Consider the following 19,385-nt stretch of genomic DNA (forward strand, 5'->3'; position numbering starts at 1 on the left):
GAGCATTACTTTGCCATAGCATTTAGAGTGGTCCATCATGATACCTAAATTAATTTATGGGTTACCCCACGTACCTGTATATAAAGTGGCTGCTGAGTACACAGACGTCTACTGAAATAGTAAGGTCATTCAAGCATTGTTTATGAATTTGGAATTTTGGGAAACCACAGCAAACAAAATTAAGCAAAAGTGAACTTGTCAAAAAATAGAAAGTGACTTTTTTAAGGTTTGGAATTGTCCTGGTTGATAGCCAGATCTGGGTTCCCCGACTTGAATCTCTGAAGTTGGCAGAAACAACTCTGTCTACGGAGGTACTGAAGGCTTACTTACTATGTTTTATGAAGCAGTCTTCAGAAATAGCATGGCTGACAATTGTAGAGCTAGCAAAGAGCCAAGCCTTCATTAGTACATAAATACCATTCAGTTTATTTGAAGGCTAGCATGATGGCCAGTCCAGAACACATTTTTCCATGACCTGGAAATTTTTTTAAAAAGCTCCCAACAGGAGTAGAAAGTCAATAATCCTGATTCTAAGAATATCTTTCCCTTAAAAATGGTTATACCATCAACTAGGTTATACTTCCACAAAAATCTGGTCCACGTATATTGCTCCCTCCTATGAGATTTAATAATACTATGCAGTCTATATTTAATTTGTTTTAAAGGAACCCTTTGCAAGATGCTAAAAGGCACAGCTATTATTTCATGTTGTATCTACTTTCCAAAAGTAGGGAAATATTATAGTGAAACGGCTACTCTTTCCAACATGCTTCTACATGGTTAGAGATGTTACCTTAGATTTCATGGTTATGATAATCAGCTTAGTACAATGGAGAGGCATAGAGGTTCGATCTCACTACACATTAAGGAAGAATGAAAGTGGGACTCTGGCTATGTCTTACTCAGTCATTGAATCCGAAAACATAAGATCTGAGAGATGCATAAGTCATGAAGGGAACCAATGGAGATAGGACTTGTTCGTAAAAAATCTATGGTACTTTTAGGGGGCGCCTGGGTGGCTTAGTCAGTTGAGCTTCCAACTTCAGCTCAGGTCATGATCTCACAGTCCGTGAGTTCGAGCCCCACGTTGGGCTCTTGCTGACTGCTTGGAGCCTGGAGCCTGCTTCGGATTCTGTGTCTCCCTCTCTCTCTGACCCTCCCCTGTTCATGCTCTGTCTCTCTCTCTGTGTCTCAAAAATAAATAAACATTAAAAAAAATCTATGGTACTTTTGATGACCATCTCAGAATTAGAACTCTACACATTGGGGTGAGAGGTGGATTTTAAGCCATAAACCATATTATAAATAATTGGATAGAATTCTTTTGGTGATGGAAAGAAATTAGACACTGACACATGAAATGATTACTGAAAGAGCCACTTTCAAATCTGTGTTGCTACAATGAAGTGATTGTCATAGTCCAAATGTATAATTTTCTCTGTTATATATGAGGAATATGTGTAGCTGACTTGTTTAACAGGTAACTGGTACTGATTCCATAGATTCAGAAGAGAGATTTGTGAGTACCACTCCTCTTTTTCACTTTACTTAAGACCATGGCACATTTTCTTTATTGCTCAGCTCCCAAATGTTAAAGAAGAGTGACAGACCAGTGCTGTTCACAACACAGTACACACTTGGAGGAGAAGAGATCAGTGAGAACTGAAAAATTATGACTGAAAAACATTCTTCAGCCTCCTAAATTTAAACATTCAGACACTAGAATTTTGGGACTATTGTGAATTTTCTATATTTTATTTTACATTTTAAGTTTATTATTTATTTTAGAGAGAGAGAGAGCAAGCGAGCAGGGGAGAGGCAGAGAGAGAGAGGGAGAGAGAGACCCAAGTGGGTTTCACACTGTCAATGAAGAGCCCATTGCGGAGCTCAAACTCATGAACTGCAAGATCATGACCTGAGCCGAAATCAAGAGTCAAACGCTTAACCAACGGAGACACCCAGGCACCCCTGAATTTTATATATCTTAAATTTTTTATTTTATTTATTTTGAGAGAGACAGAGACAGTGTGAGTGGGGGAGGGACAGAGAGAGAGGGAGAGGGAGAGAATCCCATGTGGGCTTCATGCTGCCAGCACAGAGCCCAAAGCAGGGTTTGAACCCATGAAATTGTGAGATCATGACCTGAGCTGAAACCAAGAGTTGGTCACTCAACTAATAGTCACCTAGGTGCCTCTCTATAGTTAAAAAAAAAAAAATGTCTTATTCCTTAGGACATGACACACTTAGATAAAGGTCTTAGTGAAAGTTGTTAGGGAGAGGAAATTATGTTCAAGTAAGTTCATTTTGCTTCTGATTATTTGAATAGAATTATGCTGTTTAGTCACAGAAAAAAACTGAAATTAGGGGAAAAATTTATTTATCTGCTATCTCTAATTCTAACCAGTGTAGAAATTTGGAGATTAACTGTTTAATAGAAATTTTGATAATGATGTATATGTCCCTTGTAAAACAGTTATTTTAATGCAATGATGACCTCTTAATTCATTACATAGTCTTCAATGTGCAGAAATTGTGCTGAGAATTTGACACGCTGTCAGTTTTTCTAAGTATTATCGAATATATCGACCTACCTTGTATGTCTTAACAAAAGAGCATAGTGCTCCCAATTACGTTTCAAATAATTTCTGTTAAGTTCTGAGGTTACACAATTTAAAATACAATGGAAGCGTTACAGTTAATTCTGTATTTCTCACAAGTAAAACCAATAAACAAAGTTGTCTAAATCACTTAGGTTTTTTTTTTTTCTTATAATTTTGGCAATATCATCTACTTCTTTTTGATAGCTTAAGAATTAGTTCTAACAGACAATTTATTTTTATTTTCATTTTTTTCCCTAGTTTGAGGTGCATGTTACAGCTTGCCATTGTGGTCATTGTGGTTCATTTCATTAAGCTTCTTGTTCTATCTGCTTTCTTGAGACCTGGGAAACAGTATTTTTCTGAGTGATTGTACTATATTGTTCCAAATATAAGGCCACCCAGAATAGAAGGCAACCTCCAACTAGAAACAGCTCAAATATGGAGAAAGGCTGGGGGCCCAGAGCCCGGCGGGTCTTGCAGTGGTGGCAAGGGTGCCGAGGAATAGGACGATGCCTGCCCACTCTCCCGGTGAGTGAAGACGAGCCAGCTGCGGCATTTGCTTGTGCATACAGATGGCTTCTGTTGCTAGAGACAAAGTTACACTGGGGGGAGAGAACAAGTCTGTACACAGAAAAGAAAGTTGTGTGTGTCTGAGTCTGGGAAGGGAAGCTGGGAATAGAGCCTTTCATTTCCTAAATGGTTACTGTCAGTGTCCGTCCCTCCCCCACCCACCCCCACCGAACATGGTTGGGGTTGAAAGTTGAGTAACCCCAAGCATTGGAGAAGATCAAAGGTTTTCTGCACCTTTCATAAGAAGGCATTTAAAAGGTCCGGGGCCATGAAAAGGAACTGTCTGTAGACCAGCCCAGAAAATTATTCCTTGCCTTTGAAAATCAATTGCCCACCCAAGAGGTGGTGCATGCACTTTGTGATCATGTGTGGTTTGAAAACCAGTGACCTTGAGTCATGTTTCCAATTTTATTAAGATTTTCTTCTTTTTAAGTTACCTATCTCCTGAGCCAGTCAGGTTACAATTTAAATAAACAGACTTAATGTTATTGTAATAAATTTGAAGAGACTGTTTAAAATCATTTGTTTTACTAGTATTTCACTCGGCACATTGTAAAAAACATTTCTGTGAAAATGTACTAGTCAACTGAGAGTATGTATGGATTGAACCTAGGTAACTCTCCAAATATTGGTCTGATTCTACTAAGCACATAGATATATAACCTTTTATTTTATGGTAACTAAATGAGACAGGATAGAAGGAAGTGCTTGTTGTGTTATAATCTAGAAAACTATTGAGCACCTGTTGGTGGACAACTTTACCAGGCACTTGCTTACCTTTGCAACTTTACAAAAACCACATAAAATATGAACCTTGAACTTTCTTGTAATTACTAGTCCTTGGCTTACTAAGCACATTTGAAGGACAACTTTAATTCATGAATGAGTTTTCCCCACTGTGCATGTCCTATTTTAGCTATTATTATTATTATTATTGAGATAAAAGAGTGTTTAAAGGTAGAGCAGGACTCGCTTTAAGTTTAAACAGTGCTAAATTGCCCAGAGGATTTGGTTTAGGGAAGCTACTTCTCATTGATCTTAGAAATTCTCTAAAACCAAAAGCTCTGAAAGATAGAGGCCCCTTGCCCAAGTAAAAGCATGCTAGGATTATATGTCTGCCATTTTGCCAGGTCTGGGAAGCTAACATTTGAAACAGAAGGGCTGGGCAGCACGAGGTTTGAAAGGAAGAACTGGAAGGAGGGAAGCCCAGAGGGGGAGTATTATAGGCTGCCCAGTTAGATTACCAGTCAGAGGGAAAACTGTACTGCAGTAGTGGGTCCTAAATGAGAAGTTCGAAGTGAACTCTGCATAACCTCAGAAGCCTTTTCAAAACCGTTCATAACGGTGGTAGCAGTGGGGAAAGAGAATAGTAGAGGACCAGAGCTATTCAGAGAATAGCTTCCTTTATAACTCCTTCATTTTGGAAAACTTTCATCTCTACAGAGGATGAGGATGACCACAATTTGGTGGTCAAGTTGTTGGGGGGAAAGGGATGCCCCTTAACCGTCTTTAAGTTTCTACTAAGTTCCCTTCTATTGTTTCAGGTACTCTTATGTCTGATTTGATCTGAATTACAAATACAGGAAAACCTATACACTTTATCCCCAGAGGGGGTTAGGGCTATTATAATTGGCTTTCCTGTGTCATCACCTGCTATTAATGTAATCATTAGTAGCAATGGAGGACAGACTGGGGAAGTCCCCTAAACATCATATCCCACAGCTTCCTCTTCCCGTTGATTAGTGAGGGTCGGGGGCAGGACCTGCTTTGATTGTATAACTCTTTGAGCAAGGAAAAGAACATGGCTTCAGTTGGCTTATGAGGTGGCAAGGATAGCCTTCAAGAACACGGGAAGAAAGGAAGTGACCAGGGAAGGGGGAAGGTACTCCAAATTGCATAGATTATAATTTTTGTAAAAATTGAAGGGGATTGTCAGATTCTCTACAAATGGAATGGTTTGCATAAAACCCATATTTCTCACTGTTGCTGCTCTCAGATTCTCCCTCCCATCACTAAAGAGCACAACACAGAAACACTTCTGTGGGTGCTGGAAAATAAACGTCGCATCGCAGTTGTTTCCTGCGTTTGTGAATCCACACATGTACCTTCAGTGTCTCCTTCTCAGGGTATTAGAGTCCTAGGATTGAGTGAAATGGAGCAGTTATTAATCTATTAGGCATGAAAAAATCAGATTCGTTGATGGACATAAATTAAAATCTCTCAGGCCCTTTGGGTGTAATGATCACCCTAAAAACAGGTTTGGAGACTTTCCATTTGGCTGCTTTTCTCTAGGAGGGGAAGTAACTGAAGTTTTACTTTTTCCCAGTTACTGTATGGGTGACTGCAACCCTCACAGGCCAAATTAATAGGGCCTAAGTTCTGGCTTTTCAGCAATTAAGTCAAAGAGTCACTAACGTACAAATAATTTGTGACCTGTTTTGTTTTTCATTTTTTAAAAAACCAAAAATATTTTTTTCCTTAAAGAAAATGTTGAATTTGGATGAATCTCTTTGAAAAATGCTCCACTGTAGGTCTTTACTTCAAAGAAGGGTTTTATAAGACACACCATTTCTCCAATGCCAGAATGTGATGTGTCCGAATTTTCGGAGACATATGGAATATAGCATTTGTCTTGCTGAGTGAGCATGTTTAACTCAGCTGCTAACTCACAAATTCCCTACTCTTGAGCATCTTTAAGTTTCAAGAATCATTCCTGAAATATTCTTAATGGGCATTCCTTAGGGAGCATTGCTCTCTTTGGCAAATCAGAAATGACATCTGGACATGCATCGTGATGGCTCTTGGTTAAGTGTTCTTGCTGGTCAAGCAGCGAGTGTATTCTAGTTAAAAGGTTGATAGCATCTTAGGACAGGCTAGAAAAAAATGAACTAGCTAATTTTCATTTGGCAGTGAAATTGAATACTGAATGACATCTATGCAGTTCTAAACGACTTTTGTTTTAATAACAAAGTTGTTGATTTTCTACTAAGGGTTCTTTTAGGTTGTCATCAGGGGCTGATGGGAATAACAGTCCACCCACCTCTCCAGCTAGCTTCAGTGGACATACCACACCTTCTCAGCAGCCTGAACCTGTGGTACATTCTCTTAAGGTAACCAACTGTGTACAACCGTTTATCCAGAACTTCAGTTGTGTTGTGGCTTGTTTGCTTTAGTCTGGTAGTCCTCACAGTCTTGTTTTAACCATAGATACTTTATTTTTTGACCCCCTTATGGTGTAACTCTTTTAATTTTTGAAGTGTACTTGTTTTTAAATTGACAACGGGTTTGAGTACTTATGGTTGAATCTCTGGTTTTATCATTTTGTCTTGAGTAATGTGATTCATATCAATCTGCATCGAAGTTGAAGTCTGATGTGCATGTATATCCATTTGTGTAAAATATTGTTCTGGGTATTTTATGTGCGGTGTTTATAGTATGCATGTCTTCAAATAGAGGAAGTTAATAGGCAAAATAAGGAAGGTTATATTTTTCTTTCTTTATGCAATTGAGGTACATTGTGCAACTTGAAAGAATACATTGAAATAAAAAACCTACTCTATCCTCCATTAAATAGAAGTTAGATGTTCAAAGTTGAGTTAATGCTCTTCTGTAGAGTATTAGAAAATAGGTGGTCTTCTTCATAAAGCTACTTTATCTTTTACTTCAGATTCTGCGATAATTTCAAAAAAGATTTAGCTGAAATGTATCATTTATTTTCTTAACCAATAATGAGCTTTCCAATAAATAAGTGCCATAAGTAAAATTAATAACAATATAAATATTATCTAAGAGGAGAAACTGATGTAGGCAATAAACATTACCTTAAAAATTGAGACAGTCCCTTCAAGTTTTATCAAGTTTTATCATTTCCAAGGTAATCTGTCCTTCAGATTATCTGTAATTCCTAACAGGTAGCCTTGGTGAAATCTTTCTGAGCCATAAAGTAGGTAGCATGCTTCAGTCCTGCTCTTGCCACAAGAATTTCACAACTTTACTAAAAAGTGTTTTGGTTTTGGAATGATTTATCAATAATAACCTGAAGATTCACTCTTTTGGAATGGGCCACACTTTCTCCGGCATGCAGAAAGCAAGTAGAGGAGAAATTTAAAATATTTATTTGATGTGATTTTAGCAGAAGATTGAGCCCCCTCATTATATTTTGCTATAACTTTAATGAAATGAGTTGCTCCTCCCAAGCACATACTGATTGCTCCTGAGTGAAGGTAGCAGCACTGTGCTGGTGGCCAGTGCAATGCACTTGGCATTTTCTGTCTTGGTTGGAATAACTCACCAAGTGAACAACCAAGAGGAATTTACCTGGGAAGGCCTACCCGAATGAGGGGCTCCGCCCTGCATCTGGTGGCTGCTGATTTATCACCTGACCAACATCTTGCTCTCTGCAACAGCATTTGGATGCTGTAAAGCATGAACAGCATGCTAAACATGCTGTTACTTGAGCATGAACCAGACGCTATCTGAAAAGCATCTTAGAAATAAAAAATGAGAGTGGCTTCAATCCTGTAGTGTTTGTGTCTGCACATACTCCAAAAGCAACACATTGCTCTACCTTTCAAACTGGAAACTGTTTCGGCCTGATGCCTTATTAAATGGCAAGTGTAATTTGAATCAGATCAGCATATAGGATAGCCTTGCAATCTTTCCCAAATTTGTCAATGCAGCTGTGTTCCTATGGCCTAAAAGGAAGGGAAGGGAAGGGCAAGGAGGAGCTCTTCAATTTTCTCTGAATTCATTTTCTAATTTTCATATAAAATTTTATCTCAAGAAAGATATTATGTTATAATAATACGTTAAGTGCCCTCAGTTGGCAGATGGGTAACACCAAGCAACTGAAGCATCTTTCTTGGATAAGTGGAGGCTCTTGAATACAGAGTATGTTTGCTTCCGTGAGTTAACTGTGTCGTGAAACAGAAATATGTGCCTAGGGGAAATAATGCCTGTGGGAAATGCATCTTAGGGAAATCGCAGTGCAAAAGAAGAAATGGAGCCATTCAATATGTTTTGTTTTTAAAAGCCCACAGATCTAGAGCTGATTTAGGTCATAAATTTTTCTGTTGTAAAAGTATTAGAACAATGGTTCAGTTTCTCATCTTCTGATACATCTCCAAAAAAAAAAAAAAAAAAATCTCTAGGCTTTGATAAACTCTGTGGTCATGGTTTGGGAGGAAAGTGCTGTAAATCACTGTGAGAAATTAGCCCACTTGTAATAACACCACATTTATCTTGCTTTAAAATTCATCCTAACTATTAATTGGAGCTTCACTTCATTTAGTAGAAATTAACTGATTTGAAGTACACTTGTCTTAGGTGCATTAGACATTGAATTTGTAGGCAAATGAGCTTGTTCCAGGAATTAAGTTTTCTATGAATATTCACTGAGCATAGGCAGTGATTTCCTGTAAGTATATAAAGAATGTGAACTGACTCTGAGTACCAGGATGAGGCTTTCATTTACTACCGTGATATCCTCTTTTAAAGTACCTACATAGTAATAATGGCTAGACATTTTGAGTTAATAAGGGAGTAGTTTGTGAGTTAGATTATTTCAGGATTGAATACTAGTAAATAATCCATATAGACTCTGTATGTATGAACTTGACATGAAGGGTCCACTTCATGTTTAAATCATTTATTTTGGCTCAACTGTTCATTAGTGCCAATTCTCAGGTAATACCTTTAGGTGTGGCCATCAGCATTGACCGTGATGACCACAGAACCAAGGAGGTTAGCAATGTCGCAGTCCAGTGGGATTCATAGAAGAGCTTTTAGAAAAGCATTTTTTTCCTGTGGTTTTTTTTCTTTGTTTTGGGTTGTCTTTTTGCTACATTAGTGCTTTGGCTTACCAGCTGATACAGAAAAAATAACAGACAACACTCAAAACCAAAGTTTTCTCCCCTTTGACCTATAGAAAGTATGGCATGAAAATTCTACAGGCATATTTCAAGAAATATTATTTTGAATCCATTTAGAGATAACTTAGAGAAGTGGAATCTCATGCCTCTAAGATTGCTTAAAAGCATCTCATCCCAACACTTTGCTCTAATGAAAAATGCTGAAAGTGTTGCTCAAATATTTTCACAAGGAGCCAGTTTTTCTCTTTGATATTATCTAAGAACCATCTCCGTAGTCCTTTTCTAGTCCCTGGGAACATGTCCAGGCAAGAACTGTGAAGTTAGTAGTGCTAATGTTACCTCGAGTTCTTACGTACATATTCCTGGGTTTTGACTACAATCTCTTTTAGTCTTTTCTATAGGCCATGTCTACATATCATTTGGATTATTTGGCATAAAATTAATTATATTGCTCATCTTTACAATGGAGCAAGAATTACTGACTTTCTGCAAATGGTTGACACAGGCAAGTTATCTTAATGACCAAATTAATTAATGCATCTAATTATTTTAGATATTAGTGAATTCAATTGACTATTAGTGATACAATAGATTGCTTTTAAAGACCATTTGAAAATCGAGAATTGATTCCTAGTAGGTTTCATAGCAATCATTTTAAAAGATTGTGCCATGTACTAATCCACTCTGATATGCAGAGACGGGGAAAACCAAAAGGTTTTGCAAAGTGGACCTCCTTTATGGTTTAATTCATAAACTAAACTAACAAGTTTTTTTCCATGTGAAATTTGCTTTTCTTTTTCAACATATCCAGGTCTTGGATGTTCAGGAAACTATAGATCGTCAACAGGGTAAAGAGTATGAAAATGACCTTAGTGAGACAGAAAAAGCTATAGTCAGAGAAATGTGCAATGTAAGTTTAATGTGCTTTATTGTGTATTCTGTGTTGAAAGCCCCATTGCAGCTTAGTTATCATTTTATGAATACCTACTTTTTATAATGCTGGCCAAATGCCTTGATATTTTTATATTAAAATAAAACCAATTCCCCTTGTTTGGATCTTTAACATATTTTATTGCAGCTTTATTAACACAGTCATAAAATATTCAGGTAACCGATAATCAGCCAATTCTGTATTCCAGAATGATCCAGGAACATTTTTACATAATTTACTGTTGAAGATATTGTGTTGCTAGTTTTGATAAATGGGTTTCTGTTTCATACTTTTAAGAGGTACCAAAAAATCAGTTTAAAAGCCTGTGATAAAACACAGCCTTCTTCAGACTTATTTACAGCTATACTTGGGGGAAAAATCATCTTACTAGGTAACATTTGCTTGGTTCTTCATATGATATGTGCGCTGCCTGTTTTGCAAAGTAGTAGCTTTACCTTTCAGTGTTGATGAAAGCTCAGAAATTTATAAAAGAAATGAATATGAACTTAAGAGATACACATAGAAATCTATGAAATTAAAGAAACACAGTAAAAGAATTGACATGCTATTTTCATGATACATATCTAATCAAGAATGTGATTTGTATTTATTATTAATCCCTGGCTAAATTTTGAGTAATATGCATGGATATATCATTTAATCAAGAATATAATTGGTGAAGTTGTTAAAAAGCTAAATATTATAGAGGAAGCCATTTGTTCAAATAAAAATCATAGATTAAGCACTGATTTTAATAGGCTCTATGTTGTACTTTTATCCTCCTATTCTTTGTCCATTAGGATATCAAAATTGCCTAGAATTACCTTTAAGCTATTAGACCCAAATATTCTCATGTATCTACCTCGTTGAGATGTTCTTGGAATCCAGTAAATGTTTTAAGTCCTGTGGGCATTTTATATGTGGTGGGGCCACAGTTTTAGTCTGCTGCTTTTTTTCTTTTCTGCATATCTATTTTTGTCTATTTTCAAAAGGTCATTAGTTCTGGAAGTCATAATTTCCCACCACTCTTCACCTTCTGTAGCTGTTCAGCCTATTCTTAAGTTTTACGTTTGAATATTTCCTTCAGATACATTCAAAAATTTAAGCTACATACCTTAAACATGCCTGTTGCTTCTCATCTGTTGATTATGGAATGAGAACTAAAGTTCAGACATGAGGAATTGTAGAGCCAGAAGAGACCACAGAGAAGGTCCTCCCACAGCGATTCTCCCAAGTAGTACATGGGTGTCCTCTGTAATCCAGATGTCTAGGTTTCACCCCAGTCCCTGGGGAATTTGGATATAGGAAGCCCTGGGTACCATCTCCACACCTGCCTTTTATATTAGAAGAGACTGAATTCCCAAAATAAAATTGCTCGATCAATTTTTTCTTTAAGGAAGTCAGGACGATACCCCAATCTCCTCTTGAGTCCTAGCAATCACCCCTTTCCCAAGTGTGGTGAATCTGGGGACTTCTAAAAGCAAAGCATCTTCCAGAGGGGACCCTCTCCTTTTTGCATAATGCCTGAATTTCTGTAAAAACACATGCTAGGATTATTTTCTTGCCTTTTCGTTTTAGATACAAGACTTCTGAACTAGAAAATTCATTTCTTAGTCACACAAGAGACATACTAATGGAATGGGTCTTGATTAGCTCATATTGATCTTTGTTTGCCTAGATTTCCAAAAATGTTTCAAAAATGCTTCAAAAGATCATATGCAGTGGTAGTGGTGTTTTTCCATGCAGGAGATATTTTCAGGAAGCCAAAAGCTTGCCTTCCTAAAAGTTCCTTTTACTTATCTACTTTTGTCTGAGTCCCAAAATTTGAAGAAAAAAATACAAGTGAGGCCAAATCTGATAATTAGCACTCTCATATTTGGAAACTATTTAAAAGCCAAGAGAAAAAAGTGTTGGTTTAAAATGTTTGTGTCACCATTATAAATTATATGAACATTGAACTCCGTGCATACTAGAGAGCAACGAGAAATACGAATTGTGAGGTATTTTCATAGATAATTTCTTAGAAACTAGCTCAAGTTATAAAACCTATTCCAGAAACTATGTGCTTTTGTAACAATTTAATAGAAATGTAAAGTTTTCTTATAATGTGAGATCAGTTATAAGACTCAGGTAGAATTTAGGATAATAAGTTTGGTCTCAGTTTCTGGTGTTCCTTCTGGAGATCAGTTGTCAACCAGTGTACAATGAAGTGACTGTTAGCATCATCGTGTTGATTAGTAATTAGTGGTTAGTAAGAAGTGCTTTTATTCTCTTCCCAAACTGTGCCACAAAAATACATTTACTATTTCTTATAGTGCAGCATATTTATCTTAGGTCTGTTCGGCTTTTGTAAATTCCCTGAGAAGAGCTGAACAAGTTGACTGGTTACCTCAGACACCCACCTATTCTGGTTTTTTTTCCTATTCTGTTCTTTTAGTCAATAATAAGTCACTACTCTGTGTCCACTGGCTCGTTTCAGTGTTTTGCCTTCTCTGACTCTTTCACTACATAGCAATTTCAGGGTTAAGGCCCATGGTATTCTACGTTTGAGTACTTGAGGAGGGCTTGCACTTTGGAGTTGTAACCCTCTAATGCTTTTTGTCTATGCTTTGTTCAGGTCTTTGAGTCTATCCCCTGCTTCTCAATGAGACATTCAAAACATTCGGGGCAGGTGTAGATACCATGTAAGGGCTAGAAAGCTAGGTCCAGAGCATCCTTGGACCCCTTGATTCAGTGTTTGCATTTTTTCAGTCTATTTATTAAGAAATGGGACATTCCTACCTTCCTTGTGGACAGCTTGAGCCATCTGTTGCTAGAGCATTCCTTTTCTAATAAAGACCATCAGTACAACTCTTTTCAAATAGAACAGGTTATTTCTACTGCCTAGTGGTGTCCATCAAAAGAGAGACTAATGGTTTCATTGGCTTAGAAATGAAGGTAGACAGAATCCTATATTCTTATATATTACCATGACTAGTATTAGGTTTCCCTAGAGTATTTTTAAAAAATTCAAAAACAAAAAAAAGTCTATCAATAATTAATGAACCAACAGTTTTGTGTTCATGTAAGAGCAATGTAAATTTTTAGGGAATGAATCCGAAATTAATCCTTATTGTGAAACACAAGAAGGGTTACTGTTTTCCACGTGGGGGGGGGAGGGGTGTATGTGCATTTTCCAGTTCACATTAGCATATTGGTGTATCACTGATGAATTCAGTGGCTTTACATTTTTCGTAACCTTACCTTTTGCTACTTTCCCTCTAAAATGGCCCCATTTTTATGTATTATATCTATTGGGGGGATTCTTGATTTTATTCTTCTCTTTTTCCTGCATTTGGTTGCTCTCTGCTTTGATAATCTGAGAGGTAGTACAGTTTGGTAGCTAACTCAGTAGCTATGACTGAGGCCCCTGCTCTGTAGGGAAAGCTATGGAAATTTACTAGTGGCCCTAAGTCCTACCAGCTCAGGGCTTAATAATAACTCAAGAACAAAAACTCCATTTTCCTTAGTGGATTAAACATTTTGGTATCCCTTGTGTTCAAGATGTATAGAAGAACCAAGATGATTTTGTTCACATGTTCTTAATTCTGGCTATACAGAATTATATTGGAAGCCTTAAGAAAAAATACAGATGAACATGCCTCCCCTTTACCATGCAGTCAATCTGAGAATTGGAGTTACTGTTTAAGGTTCTTCAAGTGCATCGTGTACAGCCCAAGTTGAGGACCACTCATGTCAGTTGGCACATCATTCTTTAATTTTGGCCCTGATTATTACAAAGCATTGTAGTTCCCTCTACTGAGTAACTCTTGTGATTTAGAAACTTCCATCACATTTCATCATGTTTGAGCTCATTCATGGGGTTATTTTGTATCTTGTCTTCACATTCCTCTTTGCCCCTCTCATAGATCCCCCTTTAAAAACCACAAATCTCTTTGTGGAAAAGGCAATTAAGATGTTTATTTTTATTATTTTTTTTATTTTTACCTTTTTTAAGGTTGTATGGAGGAAACTTGGAGATGCTGCCGGTTCCTGTCCTGGAATTAGGCAACATTTGTCTGGAAACCAGTACAAAGGACCAATGTGAAAGGCACTCTTTCAAACAGGAGGTCACCACTGCCAGAGAGAGATAAAAGAAGAAAAAAGTGGGTTTCTGCACACCTGGACTCTTTGAATAACATGGAGTGATTGTACATTGCACATATTTTCCCTCTAACACTTTCAGTATGCTGTATGTCATGTCTCTGGTTTCCATGTCCACAGTAGCCCATCTCGAGTTAATTTAAAACAGCTTTGAAAATCACCATTTTGGTACCAATATTTTCATTAGAGTTAAAATGTTTTTGACTCCTAAGATCTAAGATTAGAAGAGTCCAGTAGGGCCTCAGTGGTTTTCATAGAGTTGACTCATTGCACAGAATGGTGGGAGTTTTCTACCATGATGTGTTGAGGAAGAGGTGGCTTCCAGCTTTCCAAATCTGAGAGTTGGGCACCTATTTCTTGTATTATAGTCAAAAAATTATGAGTTCCTGATGCATAATTAATTTGGATGTAAGGCAAGATTAGATTTCTGGGATTCTGTTTTGACTTTTGAGGTGCTAAAACTACCCCATAAATTCTCTACCAGCCAGAAGGGTAGCAAGATTTTTTGTAGAGTGCTTATCAGAGAGTACCATTTATTTCAAGTGATCAAGATAAATATAGCTTTTCTTTTAATCTTGCTATATTCATGAAGACACATCTTGGGGGCATATCTACTTCCATATTCATTCAATGTAGCCATTGATGTTAATATTAATTCCAATTAAAGAACAAGCAAACATAATTTTTCTAAGTGTTTCCAGCTGTGAGATGTCAATTTCTACAATTTAGTTTCTAGATCTGCTGTTATATTTAATAAACTTTATGTAAACTTTAAAATATTGCACTGCATTTATGAAAAAGCTTTCTTTGCCTACAGCAGCTAACGTTTTATGAAACTGACGCATGTCTTTCATTATTGAGGCTAAAAGCTCTTGTTCAGATTGCTTGAGGTTTGAAAAAGAGGTGTGCTAGCTTTGCTTAGTTTCTTATTTTTGGTATATATATATATATATATATAATATTAGACTGTGTGTATTGGAAATGCTATGATAGGTATTTTGTGTTTTTCAAATGCAATGATAGTTTCTTGTATGAATGTGCAAGAGGCCTGTGACAGAATGCTAAGTTTTTATTGTAGTTTAAGATTATAAAAGTAGGAATGCAACAATTCCCAGTTTTTAGAGTTCTTCTCAATTACTCAGATTGGATTCATTGCAGATATTCATCATTGCTGTTGTTTTTATAATGGACTCATTATAGTATATTAATTGTCATTGGTCAAGGAATGTGAAGGTATTTCGTTATACTTTTTTAAATGTTACTATGATGAAAAAACAGCCCTCTGTTTTCAGAAAATATTTATGAATTAATTTACTATAGAATTAATTTACTATAGAATTATCTAATTATTGAAATTGGGTTACCAGTTAAGCTTATCTTTCTTTTGAAATGTTATATTATTACTCTGTAAAAGAAAATTGCTTGCTATATTTACACTTTCTCTCGTAGAAAAGCTTTCATCCTTAAATTGTTGTATTCCTACGCTCTGAAGACATTTAAAACAAGTTTTTGTGCCTGCAGTAGAGACTGCAGAAGCTAATACAAGGAACACTGGTCTTTTGACAAAATACTTGTGTAAATTTTGATACTGTATTAAAACTATTTTTTTAAAGTCCTGCATAAAATCGAGTATCACGTATGTGTTCATTTTAGCAATGGTAATAAATTATTTAATCTCAGTGTTTTTTCCTTCAAAATTTTTTTCCTAAATTGAGTAGATTTCTAATAGTCAGTTGCTAAGTATCATATTGTTCCTAGATGATGGTATTAATGATGGTAATCCAGATGATTATCTTAAATCCCTCATTATGAGCATATTTAAAAACATCCCTTTGTTTTATATTTAATATTCAGTTTCCTCCATTCACACCATTCTCCATTATAATGTAGTTAAAAATTTAGAATCGTATTTAGGAATATTTAAAAATCAGTGTTATAAAACCTTTCACTTGTTAAATTCATATAGATTAAAATTAAATTTAATTCAACTATTGTTAAAGCAGTCATCAGGAGGGAAAATACTAAGGGGAAATACTGTAGAGTTAACATACATTAGTGGGGGAAGATGTAATATACATATATGACTAAGACATAAACTGGAAAACACACATTATACACATGCTCAGAGAACACACATACTTCTGAGAAACCACTAATAAGACTCTGGAATAAAGCTTCCTACACTGAGCTTTAGACCCAACTTTAAATGACATACTAGATAGTCCGGGACCTGAGTCTTGCCATTGCCTGGTATATTTATCAATAAAAATGTGCAGCATCATTCTCTCATGTGACCAGTTTATGCTCTTATTTTCTCTGGAACAAAGGTTAGTTTACACATCTTGGAAGAATATTTTTTCCAGCCTTTCCAGATTCATGACAATCAGAATCTAAGCTTTTTAAATGAATGCCTTTTAAGTTTCTAGCACCTGCTCAAGGCATTATAGAAAATTCAGATCTTATGTGACATCTAGTAATACATCATTGGATGTGAGGGTATCATACATCACATTGGCGGGAGCCAATGTAAAGTATCTTTACTAAGTATGGCATTGAATAAAGGTTCTTTGGCTTAGCAAAGCAGACTTTGAGCCAGCAAGTTCAGCATTCAACACTATAATTAGCTCTGCGAGTTTGAACAACTTAATGTTGCTGAGCCTCTGTGTCCTGACATGCTGAAAGGAGACAACATCTATGGAAGTGTTTTAAGGTTCTTCAGAGCCTCCATAGTTCCAAAGCTCATGGTCTTGGCAATCCACAAGAAACAATGGCAAGTCTTCCAAGACATAGGAGCCAGCGATGAGCTGTGACAATGTTATTAGACCATTAGGCTGGGAGAGGGAACTACATCAACATGAAAGGTTTATTAAACACATAAAAAGATTCTAGCTGCATAGTTCGCACTTTCAAGCTCTGTTCTCAGCCTACTGCAGGCCTTATCATGGTCAATCACAGATGGTAATTGTGAAAATGGAGGAAAACAAAAAGATATTGATCTGGTTCTCATAGGAATGATATGTTTGAAAAAAATTCCACAACTAAATTCCATATTACTGTGAAAACATAGAATACAAGAATAAACAAAGAAATAAGAATAAAGACTTTTACTTAAAATGGCAGAATATCTGCTGTAGCTCCCTCCTTTTGCCTTAAACTCTAAAAATGATTGAAAAGAGATTTAATAAATTTATAATCCCACTAGAAAACAACAAATAGTGTACTCTGGGGACCATCAATTAAGATAAATTCTTAAAAAATGATAGACACAGTATCCAGTTGAAAAATGAATTCATTATTCAAAATACATGAGGAAGGGTATTGTTGAACATGCAGAATGGCTTCAAGGATGCTCCAAACAAAACAGAGTTTGAACCTGCAATGCCTGGGATCCTGGGGGGACTTACAGTAGCTATGCATTTTGACTCCTGCATATGCTCTCCCTCCTTGAATCAGGAAGAGAACAAAACATAATTTCTCCTAGGCCAGAGCAGAGAGTAAGGATATTTGAATTGGAGACACAGAGCAAAGTCTTCAATTTCTTAACACCCAGAGGAGAAAGGATACTCTGTGTCCAGATCATTAGCTACTAACACAGTCTGCCTACAAGTTTGTCCCACCATCTCCCTTACACCTTAGACTCAACTATCTCACAAACGCAGCACCCTGACCTATTTCTTCAAGCAAGATGTATGGGAAACACAGGTGGTTCATGATGAAATTTCAAATACTAAGGTATACAAATAGCACCCAACATTGGAGGGAAGCCACTCAACTTTAAATCAGAGGCACAAAAATTAAATCTGTACCAATGAAAATAATTAAGAGAACTTCAGAAGTAGGACCAGTATTCTCAAAAAAGATGGTAAACATTGCATTCATTATAAAGAATTTCACATCTTGGGAATACAATGTTAGTGTGAAAACTCAATATATTGGTTATACAGTGGAAAGGACACCGCTGAGAGCAATTTTGCAGGTTTGAAGCCAAGAAATTTTGCCAGAATTCAGAATTTTAAAAATCTGAAAGTTAAGAGAAATGGCCACTATTGTTCCCACAGTGCTTTCTCTCTCACTTACTCTACCATTTCCCTTCATTCTTCCACCCTTCTCTTCCTAGTTTTTTTTTTTTAAGTTTATTTTGAGACCAAGGAAGAGAGAGAGGGTGGGGCAGAGCAAGTGGGGAAGAGAAAATCCTAAGCAGGCTCTGCCTCTGCACTATCAGCACAGAGCCCAACACGGGGCTCAAACCCATGAACTGTGAGTCATGACCTGAGCCAAAACCAAAAGTTGGACACTTAACTGACTGAGCCACCCAGGTGCCCCCCCCCCTGCAGTTGTTTTATAATTGTCCTATTTTAAGTAGTAATGTCAAAGGCTATCTCAAAACCATTTGGAAGGATAAAATACTAGTCTCACAAGATCCTCTCATTTTTACAGTAGTGCTTTTCATAGTTTTCATACCCAAGTAATTATTTCATCTGGTCTCATTACCACGAAGAATTTCCCTTTCCTATCCCAGGACTTTTAGTTTTCTAGATCCTGTTCTTAAGTGATAGCTTACAATATATAACATCATAACGGCCATAGCAACAGACTCATATGCTAAAAGCAGCAGAAAGTATCTGGAAGTGGCCTTTGAGTCTATGGATTTATTGTTGGATTTGGGCCAAGCTACATAAGTTTCACATGGCATTTTAGATTAAAAAAAATGTTTTCCCATTGTAATAATCTGGGAAATGTAGGAATGGGTTTCTGACAGGCCAAATAAGTCTGTAGGGTATTCTTTTTATACCATCACCATTCCCCAGGCTAAGTCTAACCGTTGTGTTCAAATAATGAACACAATGATTGGTTACCAAGGATTAATTTTTCTTTTCCTCCTAAGAAAGCCCTCCTTTGCTTTAGAAACATACCCCCCCCCACACACACACTGTTCAAGTGAATCTAGAGAAGCAATTTCCAGCTCCAGAGCTGCATTTTGATTAATGCCTAGACTCCAAGCTTGCCTTCATCGTCTCATCCTACTTGCTAATAATTGGCTCAAGAAGCCAGTCTTGAGCCAATCAACATATGGCATTCCTATGGTCCAGTTGTAGCAACTACACCTAACAAGACTCATTTAAACTCTTGGAAGAAATTTTATTTCACGGGTAGAGAAGAGGTTTTTTTCCTGTCTAGTGTTGGATGTGCTAAGGGTTTTCTATTGCCTCCAGTCATATTGGGCATCATTAGAATAGTCATCCTGAGGAGAACACACACAGGGAAAGGTAG

The 19,385-nt window shown here is 36.7% G+C and overlaps 1 protein-coding gene across 5 annotated transcripts in view; it reads left to right on the forward strand.

Moving 5' to 3' along the window:
• CCDC85A (coiled-coil domain containing 85A) overlaps window positions 1-15,776 on the forward strand; it is a 198,591-nt gene extending 182,815 nt beyond the window's left edge. The window contains exons 4-7 of one of the 5 annotated variants that reach the window (XM_030310645.1): window positions 2,994-3,128; window positions 6,161-6,280; window positions 9,852-9,950; window positions 13,969-15,776. In XM_030310645.1, the coding sequence (XP_030166505.1) occupies window positions 2,994-3,128; window positions 6,161-6,280; window positions 9,852-9,950; window positions 13,969-14,058 (444 nt within the window). In that variant the 3' untranslated portion in view covers window positions 14,059-15,776. The remainder of the gene's footprint in view (window positions 1-2,993; window positions 3,129-6,160; window positions 6,281-9,851; window positions 9,951-13,968) is intronic. The other 4 variants (XM_030310646.1, XM_030310647.1, XM_030310648.1 and 1 more) reach the window with 4 other exon arrangements.
• Window positions 15,777-19,385: the final 3,609 nt, after the last annotated feature.

Source organism: Lynx canadensis, chromosome A3 (assembly GCF_007474595.2).
Source record: "Lynx canadensis isolate LIC74 chromosome A3, mLynCan4.pri.v2, whole genome shotgun sequence".
Classification (NCBI taxonomy): Eukaryota; Metazoa; Chordata; class Mammalia; order Carnivora; family Felidae; genus Lynx; species Lynx canadensis.